The 16,448-nt window shown below is 36.7% G+C and overlaps 3 protein-coding genes across 7 annotated transcripts; 2 read left to right on the plus strand and 1 right to left on the minus strand.

The window, feature by feature from the left end:
* Positions 1-123: 123 nt before the first annotated feature.
* Positions 124-4,895, minus strand: LOC109107047 (coiled-coil domain-containing protein 28A-like). Of its 3 annotated transcripts, none has more exons than XM_042742581.1 (6): positions 4,652-4,895; positions 2,613-2,781; positions 2,339-2,502; positions 2,105-2,259; positions 1,979-2,001; positions 124-806 (listed from the first exon to the last, which is right to left on the minus strand). In XM_042742581.1, the coding sequence occupies exons 1-6, from the start codon at positions 4,722-4,724 to the stop codon at positions 752-754; spliced, it is 639 nt and encodes a 212-aa protein (XP_042598515.1). In that variant the 5' UTR covers positions 4,725-4,895; the 3' UTR covers positions 124-751. The 3 variants fall into 3 exon arrangements, with proteins under 3 accessions (XP_042598515.1, XP_042598516.1, XP_042598517.1); XM_042742582.1 differs by lacking the exon at positions 4,652-4,895 and adding an exon at positions 3,563-3,717; XM_042742583.1 differs by lacking the exon at positions 4,652-4,895 and adding an exon at positions 3,551-3,695.
* On the plus strand, positions 4,220-16,393 carry LOC109107051 (synaptosomal-associated protein 23-like). Of its 3 annotated transcripts, XM_042742579.1 has the most exons (9): positions 4,220-4,540; positions 6,164-6,278; positions 7,479-7,520; positions 7,663-7,711; positions 7,860-7,977; positions 8,163-8,336; positions 8,946-9,090; positions 9,231-9,333; positions 15,751-16,393. In XM_042742579.1, exons 1-8 carry the CDS (start codon positions 4,530-4,532, stop codon positions 9,288-9,290), a joined length of 714 nt encoding a protein of 237 aa, XP_042598513.1. In that variant the 5' UTR covers positions 4,220-4,529; the 3' UTR covers positions 9,291-9,333; positions 15,751-16,393. The 3 variants fall into 3 exon arrangements, with proteins under 3 accessions (XP_042598513.1, XP_042598512.1, XP_042598514.1); XM_042742578.1 differs by lacking the exon at positions 15,751-16,393 and having other exon boundaries at positions 9,231-10,033; XM_042742580.1 differs by lacking the exon at positions 15,751-16,393 and having other exon boundaries at positions 4,220-4,380; positions 9,231-10,033.
* On the plus strand, positions 12,754-16,393 carry LOC122134435 (synaptosomal-associated protein 23-like). Its single transcript, XM_042742585.1, has 7 exons — positions 12,754-12,819; positions 13,470-13,511; positions 13,651-13,699; positions 14,102-14,219; positions 14,657-14,806; positions 15,353-15,497; positions 15,642-16,393. The coding sequence occupies exons 1-7, from the start codon at positions 12,763-12,765 to the stop codon at positions 15,699-15,701; spliced, it is 621 nt and encodes a 206-aa protein (XP_042598519.1). The 5' UTR covers positions 12,754-12,762; the 3' UTR covers positions 15,702-16,393.
* Positions 16,394-16,448: the final 55 nt, after the last annotated feature.

The following is a 16,448-nucleotide window of genomic DNA, read 5'->3' on the forward strand; positions in this document are numbered from 1 at the left end:
CACGAATAGTTTCTTTCAGCAGCTCTTGTGATTTTGCTCGGAGACAATTGTTTTTACATTTATGTTAAAATACGTAAACTATATCAATACTGCAGTTAATCTACTTAATTGAGAAATCAGATGTGGGGTAATACAACTTGAACTTTATTGACAGAAGCATGAATAAAAAGTTTAATCAACAATCAGCAAGCAGCTTATGTTACACTTTACATTTCCAACATTTCAATTCAAAATAAAATATGTAAATATGACTATAACCAAAAATATACAATGCTATTTTACTTTCATTCTACAGTATCAGGAAACTGACATCTTGATGAAAATATCTGCCATTTTCTTTCTATTAATTCCCTTGAGACAGGACATAAATAAATACAAACCGAGCCCGTCAGTTCCTTGTTAAAGTGAATTAGTGAAAATGCAAAGGTGCTGCTATTGTACAACTCCAAGGCAACATTTAATAAATAAGATTAGAAGTCACAATGTTATCGAACATTAACTTATGAACATATATTTCTTGTGGTGACATGTGATGTCATGAGAAGGATAAGTGAGCATTACATCACAACTGTTTGGATTTACTCTTTGATATCATATCTATAAAACTATAGAGTGCAAACAAGCCAAGCTGACCACTTCTACAAGTTTAAGATCCACAGTGTCACTGATATGACTGTAATACTGGTGTTTCTCCACAGCTTTTCTGTGCTAAACATGCACACAGTGTTCTCCATGGTAGAGCTTTTGCAGTTCATGTGCTGGAAGTTCTGGGGCCATCTTGACTGTCAGCGAGGTTAAGCTTTTGTCTAAAGAATTATAGTTAAGGATACTCATTCAAAGCATATGAGAAATCACTTGCTTTTGACAACTTGTATGCATAAAATAATTATATGCATAACTAAAAAAATGTCAAAACAATTTTAAATGAATAGTTCACCCAAAAAAAAATTAATTTGCTAAAAATTGACTCACCCCCGGGCCATTCAAGAAGTAGCTGACTTTGTTTCTTTATTAGAACAGATTTGGCAACATTTAGCATTATATCACTTGCTCAACAATGGATCTTCTGCAATGAATGGGTGCCGTCAGAATGAGAGTCCAAACAGCTGATAAAACATCACAATTCATCACAATAGTTATTGTTACAACATCTTGTGACTCAAAAAGATGAGTGTTTATAATAAATTAATCAAGAGGTTTTTAACTTCAACCTGTTGCTTCTGATTAAAATACAAGTCCACTATCCATAAAACTACATTCACTAGTGAAAAAAATCATCTTGTCTGACTCAAGACAGAAATTATGGACTCGTATTTTGACGAGAAGCAACAGTGCAAAGTTAAAATGCCTCGATGAATTTGTTTCTTACAAACAAACAGCTCTTTTCAGCTTCAAAACATGTTAATTGATGAACTGGAGTCATGTGGATTACTTTTCACACTTTTTCACTGGAGGAAATATTATTATGGACTTTTGGTCAAAAGCGGTGGTACCCATTCGCTGCAGAGGATCCACTGGGGAACAAGTGATGTAATGCTACATTTGTCCAAATCTGTTCCAATGAAGAAACAATTTTTTAACAAATTTTCATTTATGGGTGAACTATTTCTTTAACTTAACCCCTATAACATCATCCAGTTGAAAGAAGTCGTGGCCTAGTGGTTAGAGAGTTTAACTCCTAATCCTAAGGTTGTGGGTTCAAGTCTCGGGCCAGCAATACCACGACTGAGGTGCCCTTGAGCAAGGCACCGAACCCCCAACTGCTCCCCGGGTGCCGCAGCATAAATGGCTGCTCACTGCTCCGGGTGTGTGTTCACGGTGTGTGTGTGTTCACTGCTGTGTGTGTGCACTTTGGATGGGTTAAATGCAGAGCACAAATTCTGAGTATGGTTCACCATCCTTGGCTGTATGTCACGTCACTTTCACGTTTTCACTTTTGAAAGTCATCAACATAACTGCTAAAACCATAAAAGGATACATTGAGGAGCTCAACTCTTCCAACTAAAGGAAAAAAGTGAACTTCATTAGATTGTCTGGATAATTACATGAAAGAACTCATAGATTTGTGGATTTGTGACTAAATATTTAATATTGCTCTGCTTACATTTAATAACAGTTTATCCATGTTAGTGTCATAAGCGGACTTCATCTGGTCTTCTGGCAGTTTATCCACTTCTCCATACAGGTCAAAATGCAGACAAGCCAGTGTTTCCTGCATTTCTCTCACATGCTCCATCTGATCAATGGAGCACTCGTTGCCTGATTCAGAGAAGATTTTAATTTGAATCAAAACTGTAAACACACTTTAATGTAGCTGTACTGTACTGTAGGAGCTTACCAAAGGCTTGTAATTTTCCAGAGTGGAAGTCATTAAGAAGGCTGAGCAGCCCCTTCTCCATCTCCTGAACATCAGACACGTCTGTGAGAAACGAGTGCTGGATGTGGGCAGACTGGTTACTCTTCCCCGACTGACTCTGAGGCCTCGGTTTGTCTCGCACTCCCCTAAAACCCCAAAACAAAATAAATAAATGAACTGAAATATGAAGATTGAAAAATGAAACTGTAACTTTAATAACTTACACAGATTTAATATGATGATAGATGATGCTCACCTGCGATACTTTGTCCTCTGACTGGAGTGCGTGACCTTACCACCAACAGCGAACGATCTGCTGCTGGATGTTGTTTTTCGTGCAGTGACTGGGGGAGGAGGATGCTTGGAAGATGGTTTGGGGATTTTACGTTTCTTAATTTTTTCTTCCATTGTGTCATCCAAATTATCTACAGAGTAAAACAGTACTTATGAGCAGAGAAAACTGAAAAGCTTAAAGTGATTTGAGTTTACAATAAAAAAAAAAAAAAAAAAAAAAAACATATTTGATGATCACCTGCAAGCTCCAGTTTAAAGCAACATTTACAAGTCTCTCATGTAGGCCAATATATTTCCAAAATTTTTATTACTAGAAACTTGGGGTGTTTACAGATTACAATAATGAACCACAATTAGTTGTGTGACTCGAGTCGTATCAAGTACTGTATGTTTGGCTCTATAAAAACCGTTTGTTTGTTTGTTTTGACATTTTGACTTATTTTTTAGCAGGATATAGTATTGTAATGAAGTGAGATTTTGTAATACAATTATTAAGTTAAATAAATCTAGATAAATTGAATTTTTAACTTAATTTTGTAGCCTCCACTGAAGTTTGCTGAGGCCCCCTAGCGGGCCCCTGACTCTGGTTGGAACCTCTAATCCGCGATTACACTACAATTTTATATATATATATATATATATATATATATATATATATATATATATATATATATATATATACGTTTTATTCGTGATGAGCAGGCGACAAAATATTAAACACTGGCAATCAAACTTCATATAAACACTGTCTGGTATATTAAACAGTGTTAACAAGCGTTTCTAATCATTTTTCAGTCACGCAGCATGTAAATAATATGCGAGCGAGTCAAGGTGCGACGCTGAGTCGTGAGAAAACATGCCTACTAGTATTCATGTAGTAACACATGCATTGTATCATACGTATAATTTTACCGCACAAAAGAAGACTCCAGTGTTTAGACTGAAATATTATCCCCTCTGAAAGACATTCTCGATGAGATTAGGCTGCTCTAAAGTTGATACAGCTGACCCGCAAGTTTACAAATGGCACTTCCGGGATTTACACGTCATCGTGGTGTTATCAGCACACACTGTTCTGTTAGTAAACCGAAGCGGCTGTCAAAAACAGTTACAACGTACAAAGATTTTTATTATTATTATTATTTATCAATGAACATTTTTGTTTAATCCAGTTTGAAATGGAAGTCTGGCTGTTTAGTTATTTTGAAATATTGTATAAACCAGTTACAGAGAGCCACTCGCTACAGTGGACCAATTTAATGTTATGTATTTAAAAAAAAAATCATTACTTATAGATTACTTATAGAATTATGCATTACATTATTGATTCACCAGAAATAGACAACGTCTCTTCCGATTTTATTTTTATACAGGGACTAAGTATTAATAATCGTAGTAATAAGGACAAACCATTTGTTTGTTTGTTTGTGTCTTCTTCTATTTTTGGGTGATCTATTAAATTGTTAACTACCTCTTATAAACTCTTCACCCCATCCAACATCTTTTCTAGAGTTGTTGAGAATGATCTTTTCTATTAATACTCGCTTCTCTTTGACGCATGCGCACCTAGTCACCTGTCCTATGACCGCACATGCGTAGTGTGCACCAGTCATAATCTGTCTGAAGGAATTTCGGAAAGAGTTTGGATCAGCGCGAACAATAAACACTCTCTAAAGACTTAACCCGATCGATTACAGTCTTGTCCGTCTCCTGTCCTGGAATCAACCTCAGTAAGTAGCGAGCGAATGAACGTCCAGTAACGTGTTTCAAAACAAGAGGATGTTAATGCGTTTCTACTTCCCCAAAGCGGAACTGAAACTTCTGTCTTAAATAATCAAACACATTTTATCAGTAACGCTACAGAACACCGCGAAACATCATGAGTAAACAGTAAGTAAAAAAAAAACCGGTCAGTAAGTAGTGGTGTTGGGATCTTGGAGACTTTTCCACTTTCACAGTAAAGTACTAACATTCTTTATTTAACGTTAATGTTAACGTTACCTGGCAAAATTGTGCTCTTTCCTTCTGGCGTTGGGTGTAAACCGTACATCTTGGAATCAGCAGCATTAAGCATTATTGCAATGGTGTATATACTCTCTGATAAGATCAGATTGTCTGTTTAAGAAACAATATGTATGGTTTCCTGAATGTTGGTTCGGAGGATTTGTCAGTTCTTCATATATAGAGGAGTCATTCTGTAGTTTTAATCCCATATGAACATAATGCAGGTCCAGATAGTACTGTTTATAGTCTGTCTGATGCAGAATACAGTGAAAATAGTGTGAGAGACATGACGTAATGACTTTACCTTGAGGAACCGGTTTTTGTTGACAAACTGGAAATGCATATTTCTTAAAAACGCGTTCTGATGGATGGACTGCTCAATGGAGTCAGTAACGTGTTGTTCAGGGCCGTGTTAATCCCCTTAAAACACTCTTGAAAAGAAGTGAATTTAAGTAGATAGTTTACCCCAAAAAATTACAATTCTGTTATTTGTTCACCCTCATGTTGTGCCAAACCTGAATGACTTTCACAAAGGCAGTCGTAAGGCAGAATTTGCCTAAGTCTTAAATTGCATCTTTTGTGTTTTTGTGCTAGACAGAAGAAATTAAGTCATATGGGTCTGAAACAACATAAGTGAAACATTTCAGATGAAATATTCTACTACATTTGCGTTTGTGGATTTGCATCTACCTTAATGGAATTTGGAACAGGAAAAGGCTGCAGAAATGAAGGAAAAGATCTATGAGATCTGTTTCCTGTGCAGACAGGCCTGTTACACACTCATAAGCACGTTATTAGTCTCTTTACCGCAGTCTTACTACAGTGCATGTGAGATTTATACTGTAAGCTGTGACAGTTATATGCTAGTCGATAATTGACTTGTAGTGTCCTCAGTATGTGTTTATTCATGAATGTTTTATGAGTATTTTTGCTCTTCAGGGTTCTTTGCAATGAAATGTATGCCATAATGGAATGTATGTTATGTCGAACATGTCATCCACAAAAGCTTGATAGAAACATCACACTTCTTTTATCTCTCTCACACCCATCTCACACCATTGTTGACAGTGGGCGTATTATCAGCGCTGAGCAAAAGTGTTGTCTGTGCTGTTTATGACCTCTTGGTGTTCTCTTAGGTGTTACACATTTTATTGAATTTGTCATTAATCTTAAAACCCTTAATCTTTTCATGCTGAATTTCTTTATTTTCATTATATATTTGGACTTTCTCACCCACAATTTTGTCATGTACTCAGCCTTGTGTCACAGAAGTTGCAGTTAAAAGTCACGCTTTGGTATGTAAGACTTTCAGAAATTGGAAAATTAGCGAATGAGTTGTATGGACTCCTTCTGTAAGTACTTAATGGAGTCATTTGAGCAACATGAGGCTGAGTATTGATGAATGATAATATTTCCTTGGTGGTAAATTTCCATGGGAAAGCTTTTTCTGTGGGTACCTTTGTTTGTGTGGGTATGAATGGCTTCTGAACTTTGACCTCTGACCTCCAGACCCCAGAGCGTAGAGCTTAAGGCCACAGGAGGGGCGGCAAACTTGGACACCAGCAAGATGGCAGACATGACAGTGGAGGACATCACATTGAGAGCCAACCAAGTTACAGATGAGGTATACTTGTCATCTATTACTATAACGATATACCAAAGTAATTTGTTTTGTTTTAAATGGATGTGATTTAGTATATGTGCCCTCTCGTTGTTTGTGACAGCAAAGTCTTTTTCTCTTTTACTCACAATTTTATTGCTCTATTTTTTTAACCTTATAATACTTTTCTTGCACTAACAGTTTTAAAAATTTCCTCATGTCTTGTTGATTTTGCTATTTTCTGTGCTACTAATATTGCCAGATAATAATAACATTCTTTTCTTGCTTTACTTATAACTTATAACTTATAACTTTGTTTGTTTCTTTCTCTTTCTCCTTCTCGCTGCCTCTGAAGGGACTCACATGAGCCTGTGTGCTGTAGACTATAGCATGAAGGGGACACTGTGCTCATGCACCACAGCATGGGTGACTGGGGGTAAACTAGAGATCCACGAACCCCCCACGCACTTTTTCATTCTGACATTACATGTTTTTTTACTTTGATTGTACCATTAGTGTTTAACCACCCTAAGAATATAAGATCCCTGGTCAAAAGTGGATTAATAGCCATAGCTGGAAAAGTTTCACACATTTTTTTCACAGCTATTCCTTACCATTGTGTTCCTGTGTATATCTTGTGTTCCATGCATGGTTTCATAGCATTATCAAGGCTTTTCACATTACGGACAATTTGTGACCCTGGACCACAAAAGCAGTCTTAATTCGCTGGGGTATATTTGTAGCAATAGCCAAAAATACATTGTATGGGTCAAAATTATTGATTTGTCTTTTATGCCAAAAATCATTAGGACATTAAGTAAAGATCCTGTTCCATAAAGATATTTTGTAAATTTCTGACTCTAAATATATCAAAAATTAATTTTTGATTAGTAATATGCATTGCTAAGAACTTCATTTGGACCACTTTAAAGGCGATTTTCTCATTATTTAGATTTTTTTTTTGCACCCTCAGATTCCAGATTTTCAAATATTGTCCTATCCTAACAAACCATACATCAATGGAAAGTTTATGGTCAAAATTAAAAAAAATTAAACCTTATGACTGGTTTTGTGGTCCAGGGTCGCACTGAAATGTTCATTGTGCATTGTTTTGTTTGATGTTTGCATGCAGAACTCAAATTAATGTTCAACAGAATAGGTGCTGTGTCAAATTACCGTAATGATTTGACTGCCTTTTGAATATGTGCGTTTTGTTTCTTTCAGTCACTTGAAAGCACTAGGCGGATGCTACAGATGGCAGAGGAGGTAAGATTTCCATTGAATCCTGGAGGCTTGAGAAACATGTTACTGTTATTTGATGTGCAGGTTCAGCATGTCTAGAGCTATCTGCATTTGCTCATTTGAATTTGAGATATGTATCTTGATATAAGCATTTGTATATTTTCAGAGCCGGGAGACGGGTGTCAAAACAATGACCGTGCTGGATGAGCAGGGAGGTAAGTGACTGCATCATTCCATTCCTCCTCATTCCTGAAACCTACTTTGTTACTCAACAATATATCATTGCTTTACTCTATAAAAACTTTGTTTAGGAGATTCTGGCTCATTTTATTGTTGAAACCTGCTTCATTCTGTCTTGATTAGAGCAACTGAGGCGAGTCGAGCAAGGAATGGACCAGATCAATCAGGACATGAGGCATGCTGAGAAGAACCTGACTGATCTGTCCAAATGCTGTGGCTTGTGTGTGTGCCCATGTGACAGGTTCGCTATCATAACTCCACTTCCAAACTCCTGGATTTAAAATAATCTCCATTATGTTGTATCATGAAATACCAAATTCAGTAGTATTTTTGTGGGGGCTTCTCTTTGCATTTACTGAAATGAAATGAATTGTCATAAGTTCTTTCGGGAGTAAATGAGAGTAATAAAAACCTCTTTTCTTTTAGAGTGACGTCTATTGAGCATGATGGGAGATATAAGAAGACTTGGGGCACAGGTAGTGACAACTCCGGCATAGAGGGAAAAGAGGGCGGCATTGTATCCAACCAACCCACTGCTGTTCGCAATGGACAAGCTGTTTCGAGTGGGTCAGGGGGCGCATCTGGCCCCTACATTAAGAGGTGAGGGGAAAAACAGCATTAAATAATAGCATTTCATCCAGTTTCAGACTTAAATCTTTGATTTGAATCAATTGTTTAAAGCAAGTAAATGAAAACCATATGTTAAGCTTCATGTCCTTGAAATAGATGATAAAATCTGACATTAAAGCCACGCTTTCTTCTCATTTCTGTGGTTTTACTGTACAAATTTGTGGAGCCAGACTGTTGCGACATCATTTGAATAAGCTTCCACTTTGTTGCATGCCAGTCAGTCAATATCAGATGGCAAAACATGAACATTGGTCATTTTGCTTAATCAGATGGTGAATTCCTGTCTATGCAGGCAGTTCTTCAGCTAGAATAAGCTACAGTCTTGTTCTCTGTTTGATAGCATTTAGCTATTATTAGGATAAGTTGTCTTTGCCCTGCCAAATTAAATATTTTTGGTGGCTGAATCATCTGCAATTTGACACCACATGTATGTGGTAATTTTATTTTTAGATCTTTACAACTGGATCATACTTCTGAATATTAATTTAGATTAGCAAAAAGTGCTTTTTACAGTATTGTGTCTTGAGGTATATTCTGTGTATATACTGTATGCTTTGTTGATATTTCTGCTTTCTCAAAAGTTACAAATGACGCGCGAGAAGATGAGATGGAGGAGAATCTGGGGCAGGTGGGCAGCATCGTCAAGAATCTCAAGACTTTGGCCTTGGATATGGGCAATGAGATTGACAAACAGAACAAATCCATTGACCGCATCACTGATAAGGTAAATCTACACCGTCAAACAACTAGGCATCTAATGAAGTAGACCTGTGCAAATATTAATATTTATTTATTTAAATGATCATTATTGTCCTTAAACAATTTAAGATATGTTTTGTATAATTTTTTATTTTTTTTTCCCAGGCTGATATGAATAAAGCTCGGATTGATGAAGCCAACCAGCGAGCCAACAAACTTCTGTAGAGAATGGACACTGCTAGCATCACTCAGGAGCCTGATTGTTTGATCTCTCTCTCTCTCTCTCTCTCTCTCTCTCTCTCTCACACACACAAACACTTTCTGCTTCACAGCAATGAATTGCAGCAAGTGAGTTAAGTTCTTCCAGTGCCATCTCTCTGCTTTTTTTGCCGTTCTGTTTGTACTATTGTAAATAGTTGGACACATGCACACACAGATCTATTCTAGAGCCTCCTGTACAATCATGTCTTCACCCTTAATACGTAAGACTAATATGCTGGACGCACCGAGTGCAGTTGGTTTTGTGGTTTTGCTCACTACTGCGCTCTCAGTCTGTAATGGAAGGAGTCTAATCTCTGGAGATGATGATGGGTTTTGTCCGTCCCTCTCCCTGCACTTCAGTCGACATGGAAAATTGTTTCACTAATCTGAATGAAGGTCAAAGACTTATGACATTTTTTTTATTGTTCTGGTTTGCTGCCCTTATAACCGTTGATGTATGTTTGGGCTAATGATGTAATGTTTGGTTTTTATGTTAGTTTTTTCTGTTTAGCTGTATCTGAGACTGATTATACTCATATTTAATTATCTTAAGACATTAATGGGCCTTGTGAATACAGTTGTTCCTGTTCAGTTTTTTGGGGGAATTGTATGGTAGCGTCCATTTTAATGGCATACTTTACCATGCTATATAGAAATAGGACATTTCAGTATATCTATTTTACTGCTAATAAAGTCAGTATAATCGATCCTTGGCTTTTTCCCTTTTTTGTGTGTAGAAGTGACTGTACCAGTAGAGGGCGCTGCCACATTACTTTGTTATTTTAAGGTGAAATTAAATATGGTTAATTTTGCAACAAGGTCTAACCTAGCAGATTTCTTAAGGCAATGCAACAAATTTGTGTCAAAGTCTTGAACCCAATCCGAAATCTGTATGGAGAAAAAGTTTGACCTCAAGAAATCCCTATACGTGGGTTTCTACTGGAATGACTGGAATTGACCACTTAATGACAAGCTCTCACTATTTATGAAAAAAAGATGCATTGTAACAAAAGTGTTTGGAATGGCAAAATTAAAAGAACAATAATTTTGTGCTTGAATGCCTGCTAATATCTCTGCTGCCAGTATAGCAAATATTATTCCTTTAGCACATATAAGATAAGTATTTATAACAACATTATTTTAAACTTTTTCAAAGACACTCTTTTAAAAGAAATCTAATGTCTGTATGGTCTTTCTTAGCCAACCATTGCTGAGTGCTGAAGACTGTTTTCTGTTAATTCCAGGTTTCATCTTTTTCATGGATAGTATTACTTGGACTGACTCTTTTCTGATCTTCCTCAGGAGGATTACATAGTAGCCTCGTTATTTGAATCATTTGAGGCCTCAAGAATTAGGACAGTGCCTTTGTTTCAACTCCCTTCGAGACTTTCTGTGACTGTTGTTTAGAAGACTGTTGTGAAGCCTGGAGGAACTGTCCTCAAGTTATCAGCCAGCCTTGTTCCCTGAGAGTCTGACAAATCTAATACCACATAGGATGATAAAAACACAATCTAAGGAAAATTCAGCATACAGACTACAGATAAGAGACAGAGGATTCCCTTCATCTCCCTGGTTTAGTTCCCCGTTGTGATTGCCTGAACTTTGGTTTGGCGTTGAGATCTTTTATCATTTATAAAATTTAGAACCAAAGTCAATATGACGTACCAATATTTTTTTTGCTGGTATAAAGGCTTGTTTTCTTTCAGTGAGATACACCCAGAGTATCTGATGCTACTCCCAACAAGTATGAACAAGTACAGATATACAGTGGTGGCCAAAATTATTAGAACACTAGTATTTTCAACAGCTAAAATGGATTTAAGTCAGTTATTTCTATATTTTGCTGTAGTGTGTGAGTAGGAAATATTGGTTTACATTTCCAAATATTCATTTGGCCATTAATTGTGAGATTTTTGTTTGCACATGGAGTCTGACAACAGCCAGTGCTCAGTGCTCCACACAGAGATCTCATCATGATCATCCAGTCTGTTTGGAATGACTTGAAGAAACAGAACAAACTGAGAAAAACTAAAACCAGAAGAACTGTGGAAACGTCTCCACGATGCTTCAAGAAACCTACCTGCAAATGCGCTGAGGATAAAAGCTGCTTTAAACACAAAGGATGGTCACACCAAATGTTGATTTAATTTAGTTAATAGAAGTTAATGGATAAAGAAAATCTATTTATGACATTATTTTTGACAGCATCCTCATTTTACAGCATTTTTACAAGTGCCTAAAACAGGTAGGTTTCTTGAAGCATCTTGGAGACATTTCCACAGTTCTTCTGGATTTAGTCTGTCTCAGTTTGTTCTGTTTCTTCATGTCATTCCAGACAAACTGAATGATGGTGAGATCAGATCTCTGGCTGTTGTCAGACTCCTTGTGCAGACAAAAATCTCACTGGATTATTACAATTAATGGCAAAATGAATGTTTGGAAATGGAAACTGATATTTCCTACTCACACACTACAGCAAAAGATAGAAATAACTGACTTAAAACCATTTTTAGCTGGTGAAAATATTAGTGTTTTAATCATTTTGGTCACCACTGTATATAAGAAAGAAGAAAAAAAAATCATAATGGACAGCTCAGGGTGTTTTCCCATGTAGGTCAAAAACTGTCTCTCTTCCAACCAACCTCTGCCATCTCACTTCCTGTTTAGAATGGTTGCCAACAAGAAGTAGCAAAGGCAGGTGCAATACCTGTCATCATCTAATAATTTTACATATGTAACTAGGGCTTCAACCATTGGTTCATCAACATACAAATTCACACACATGATTTTGAAGAAAATACAAAAGTAAATAACAGAGGTGTATTTTGAGGTGGGATGTGGTTGAGGGGTGGGCAAGTACCTTCAACAGCCCCTTCCTGACTGCGTCACTAATGAGAAGTTATAACAAAGAAGAGTAAATACACGCTTTCTTCTTTATGTGCACCCACACCTCTCTCAGGGATTTTTGTGATGCGAAGAGGAAACTTTAACATGTACAACTGAATGATGACAACACTCAGAACTGGAGCATTTTGAGAGTAAGTAAACATAAACTTACAGGAACTAAAAGAGCTAAATATAATAAAAGTAGCTAAATATTCTAATGTAATTTGTAGACACTCCTCACTTTTTCTTTTGCTGAAATTCTGCTGTTTAATAGCTTAGTAGTGGGACTTGAATCAAGTTGAACTGATTGTTACTGAAATAGGAATCACATTTTGAATAAACCACACCCTGATGCGTATTGGTTTGTATAGTTATAATGCCTGATTTAGAGTCTATTTTTTTTTTTCTTCTCTCTTCTCATTATAATTGTCATGTATGTTCACATGAAACTTAGGGTAGAGATACTTCAAGGGATTTCTGTGGCAATCTTTGTTTATATCCAAATGTATCATCTCAAATTTAACTTACACTTTTCTCCGAGTTCAGCAGAATGGCAGACATGTCAGTGGAGGAGATGAAAATCAAAGCCAACGATGTAACAAATGAGGTAAGTTTGTAATTTGATTCCACAAGGATGTCTAAGAAGATGAGACGAATCCTTCTTGTTCTTTTATTAGTTGCTGTTTTCAAGTTCCTGTAAAATTCCCAGCTCATATAAAAGCAACAATCTTTCATTTCTGAAAATAAAAATACTGATTTTTCACCATCTAGTTATTTTCCAGGTCAAATGGTTTAGTGAGAAGTGTAGAAATAGTTTTGTTCAACCATAGTTTATGAGAAGTATCAGTCTGCATTCACTCTTCATTCATCTGAAATATTAAATACATACTTTTGTCCTATTTGTGTGCAAGCAGAACTTAAAGTAATTAAAGTAATATGTATGGAAGCTTATTCCCATCATGAAAAAAACTCAAAATTAAATTTTTTTCTCTAAATCTTTATTCTGTCACAGACTAAAAAAAAAAAAAAAAGGTAATTGCGACTTTTATTTTACAATTATTTTTCTCAGCTAACACCCAGCAATTCAGCCTTTTTTATTTAATTTTTTAATTGTGACAATTCTGATATCTGATAACAGAATTGTGAGAAAATTGTGTAGAATTCTATTAGAAGTTCTGATAGCAGAATTGTGATAAAAAATAAGTCACAATTATTTTCATTAAAAAATTTTTTACTAACTTTATATTTGTTTGTCAGTCACTTGAAAGCACTAGACGGATGTTACAAATGACAGAAGAGGTAAGAGGTCTTATTTTAACCAGTTTAACCAATGACACATGAGTGCTCCTTAAAACATTGTCTTCATTTATCATGCAAAAACACTGCCGTCATTTTCTCACTGCTTTGAGTTGAACTTGAAGCATGTGTGTTTTTGCAGAGTTTGAATGTTGGGGTCAAAACAATGACTATGCTAGAAGAGCAGGGAGGTGAGTCCTTTTTCTCAATACTCCTGATTTCTGATGTCTACCTCAATATCCCACAATTTGGAGGCCTGTTCACATGCTATAGATCTATTTGGATGTTGTTTAGGGTACAAAGGAGAGAAACTAGCCATGAAGTCTCTCTTAAGCTGCAGTCACATTTGCCATTGCTTGGTGAAATTTCATGTTTGAAATACAGTAATTTCTGCCAAAATTTACCAACATACAGTAGATTTCACTCTGGGTTCAGGTTGGTCATGTGAATTTGCTGTGTTGACCAACAGAAAGCTGTTTGGTTGGAAGGTGATCTCTGTGTGAGAGAGATATACTACTTTTTTGTCTGAGAAATTTAGCAGAAATTTTGTTAATGTGACTGCCACACCTCTATTGTCTTTTTCTCTGTATTAGAACAACTAAAGAATGTGGATCGGGAAATGGACCAGATCAGTCAGGACATGAAACAAGCTCGAAAAAACCTGAATGAACTGTCCAAATGCTGCGGCCTGTGTTTGTGCCCATGTAACAGGTTGGCTAGAGCATTATCTTCTGTATGACAATGAGTTATATATCTGAAGTTTCCTTTGGGATTACAACAATTAAAAAGTAAGGCACTGGGGTATAATACTGTATAGGCTACATCAGAGCTTTTCAATCAGAGGGCCAGGGCTTCTTGGGGACCTTCTTGGTCTACCAGCTTCACTGGAAATACTATGCTGGTAGAATGGCATCATCAGATGTATTTTGCTGGTGAAAAGACTAGCTGTGCTGCACCATTTGATCAGCCTTAAAACAACACTAACCAGCATAAGCCAATTTAGCCATGCTAGTCTAATCTGAACTTTTCAACAAGGAAAATTAACTAAATTAGCACATTTAGCTTTAGGTTTTCACCTCAGTGCTTGTGTTTGATGTCAAATTCCTTTGGATTTGAATGGATTCTCTTTCAGACTGAAGTCCCCCAAGAGTGACTGGAGAAAAAAGCAAAGGAAAAAAGCAAAGGAAAAAAGCAAAGGAAAGCAAGCAGAAGGTGGTATCCATCCAACCGACTGCTGTTCGCAATGGGCAGGCTGTTTCTGCTGGGTCAGCGGCCCCCACCGGCCCCTACATCAAGAGGTAAGGGGAAAATAGCACTGAGAGTAACAGAATCTAGCTCTCATAGATGAAGTAAGCTGGAGATTTGTGTTATGCATTGCCATATGGCATAAGCTGTCAGTTTATATATATACCCATATGCTTGCAGATGTGGCCTTAAAGGTCTTCAATTCAAGTGAAGAAATTCAAGTGATGTATCAATATCAGATGGCAAAACATGAACATTGGTCATTTTGCTTAATCAGATGGTGAATTCCTGTCTATGCAGGCAGTTCTTGAGCTAGAATAAGCTACAGTCTTGTTCTCTGTTTAAATGCATTTAGCTATTATAAGGATAAGTTGTCTTTGCCCTGCCAAATTAAATATTTTTGGTGGCTGAAGCATCTGCAATTTAACTCCACATGTATGTGGTCATTTTTTTAAAACTGATACATACTTCTGAATATTACTATTTAGATGAGTCACCTTAAGCAAAAAGTGCTTGTTACAATAATTTGTTCTCAAGTGTATTCTGTTTATAATAAAGATGTACTCTATGCTTTATTGATATTTCTGCTTTCCCGAAAGAGTTACAAATGACGCGCGAGAAGATGAGATGGAGGAGAATCTGGGGCAGGTGGGCAGCATCATCGAGAATCTCAAGACTTTGGCCTTGGATATGGGCAATGAGATTGACAAACAGAACAAATCCATTGACCGCATCACTGATAAGGTAAATCTACACCAGCAAACAACTAGGCTTCTAATGAAGTAGACCTGTGAAAATATTATTTTTTATTTATATTAACATTATTGTTTTTAAACTGTAATTAAGATATATAAATAAGATATTTTATATAAAATATATTTTTCCCAGGCTGATATGAATATTGCTCACACTGATGAAGCCAGCCAGCGAGCCAACCAAATTCGGTAGAGAATGGACACTGCTAGCATCACTCAGGAGGCTGATTGTTTGATCTCTCTCTCTCTCTCTCTCTCACACACACACACACACTTTCTGCTTCACATCAATGAATTGCAGCAAGTGAGTTAAGTTCTTCCAGTGCCATCTCTGCCTTTTTTGCCGTTCTGTTTGTACTATTGTAAATAGTTGGACACATGCACACACAGATCTACTCTAGAGCCTCCTGTACAATCATGTCTTCACCCTTAATACGTAAGACTAATATGCTGGACGCACCGAGTGCAGTTGTTTTTGTGGCTTTGCTCACTACTGCCCTCTCAGTCTGTAATGGAAGGAGTCTAATCTCTGGAGATGGTGATGGGTTTTGTCCGTCCCTCTCCCTGCACTTCAGTCAACGTGGAAAATTGTTTCACTAATCTGAATGAAGGGCCAAAGACTTGCGACAGAACTTTTAATGTTCTGGTTTGCTGCCCTTATAGCCGTTGATTTATGTTTGTTTTTATGCAATTTTTTTCTGTTTAGCTGTATCTGAGACTGATTATGGACAAGACATTAATGGGCCTTGTGAATACAGTTAGTCCTGTTCAGTGTTTTGGGGGAATGTATGGTAGCGTCCTTTTTAATGGCATAATTTACCATGCTATATAGAAATAAGATATTTCAATGTATCTATTTTACTGCAAATAAAGCCAATAAAATAATTTCTTGGCCTCTTCCCTTTTTTGTGTGTAGAAGTGACTTTACCAGTAGAGGGCC

This window comes from Cyprinus carpio, chromosome B17 (genome assembly GCF_018340385.1).
Source record: "Cyprinus carpio isolate SPL01 chromosome B17, ASM1834038v1, whole genome shotgun sequence".
NCBI classification, from domain to species: domain Eukaryota; kingdom Metazoa; phylum Chordata; class Actinopteri; order Cypriniformes; family Cyprinidae; genus Cyprinus; species Cyprinus carpio.

What these genes read in the sequence shown, in the direction of transcription:
- LOC109107051 (XM_042742579.1), top strand. An exon ending in CCAACCAAGTTACAGATGAG is followed by an intron (nt 6,279 to 7,478) that starts GTATACTTGTCA and finishes TGTTTCTTTCAG; the next exon opens with TCACTTGAAAGCACTAGGCG. An exon ending in CGTGCTGGATGAGCAGGGAG is followed by an intron (nt 7,712 to 7,859) that starts GTAAGTGACTGC and finishes TGTCTTGATTAG; the next exon opens with AGCAACTGAGGCGAGTCGAG.
- LOC109107047 (XM_042742581.1), bottom strand. Translation starts at nt 4,724, where the DNA reads ATGCTTAATGCTGCTGATTCCAAGATGTACGGTTTACACCCAACGCCA. An exon ending in TGGAAAATTACAAGCCTTTG is followed by an intron (nt 2,260 to 2,338) that starts GTAAGCTCCTAC and finishes TCTCTGAATCAG; the next exon opens with GCAACGAGTGCTCCATTGAT. An exon ending in GAAGAGTTGAGCTCCTCAAT is followed by an intron (nt 807 to 1,978) that starts GTATCCTTTTAT and finishes ATAATTCTTTAG; the next exon opens with ACAAAAGCTTAACCTCGCTG.
- LOC122134435 (XM_042742585.1), top strand. Translation starts at nt 12,763, where the DNA reads ATGGCAGACATGTCAGTGGAGGAGATGAAAATCAAAGCCAACGATGTA. An exon ending in TGTTTGTGCCCATGTAACAG is followed by an intron (nt 14,220 to 14,656) that starts GTTGGCTAGAGC and finishes AAGTCCCCCAAG; the next exon opens with AGTGACTGGAGAAAAAAGCA. An exon ending in TTGACCGCATCACTGATAAG is followed by an intron (nt 15,498 to 15,641) that starts GTAAATCTACAC and finishes TATTTTTCCCAG; the next exon opens with GCTGATATGAATATTGCTCA.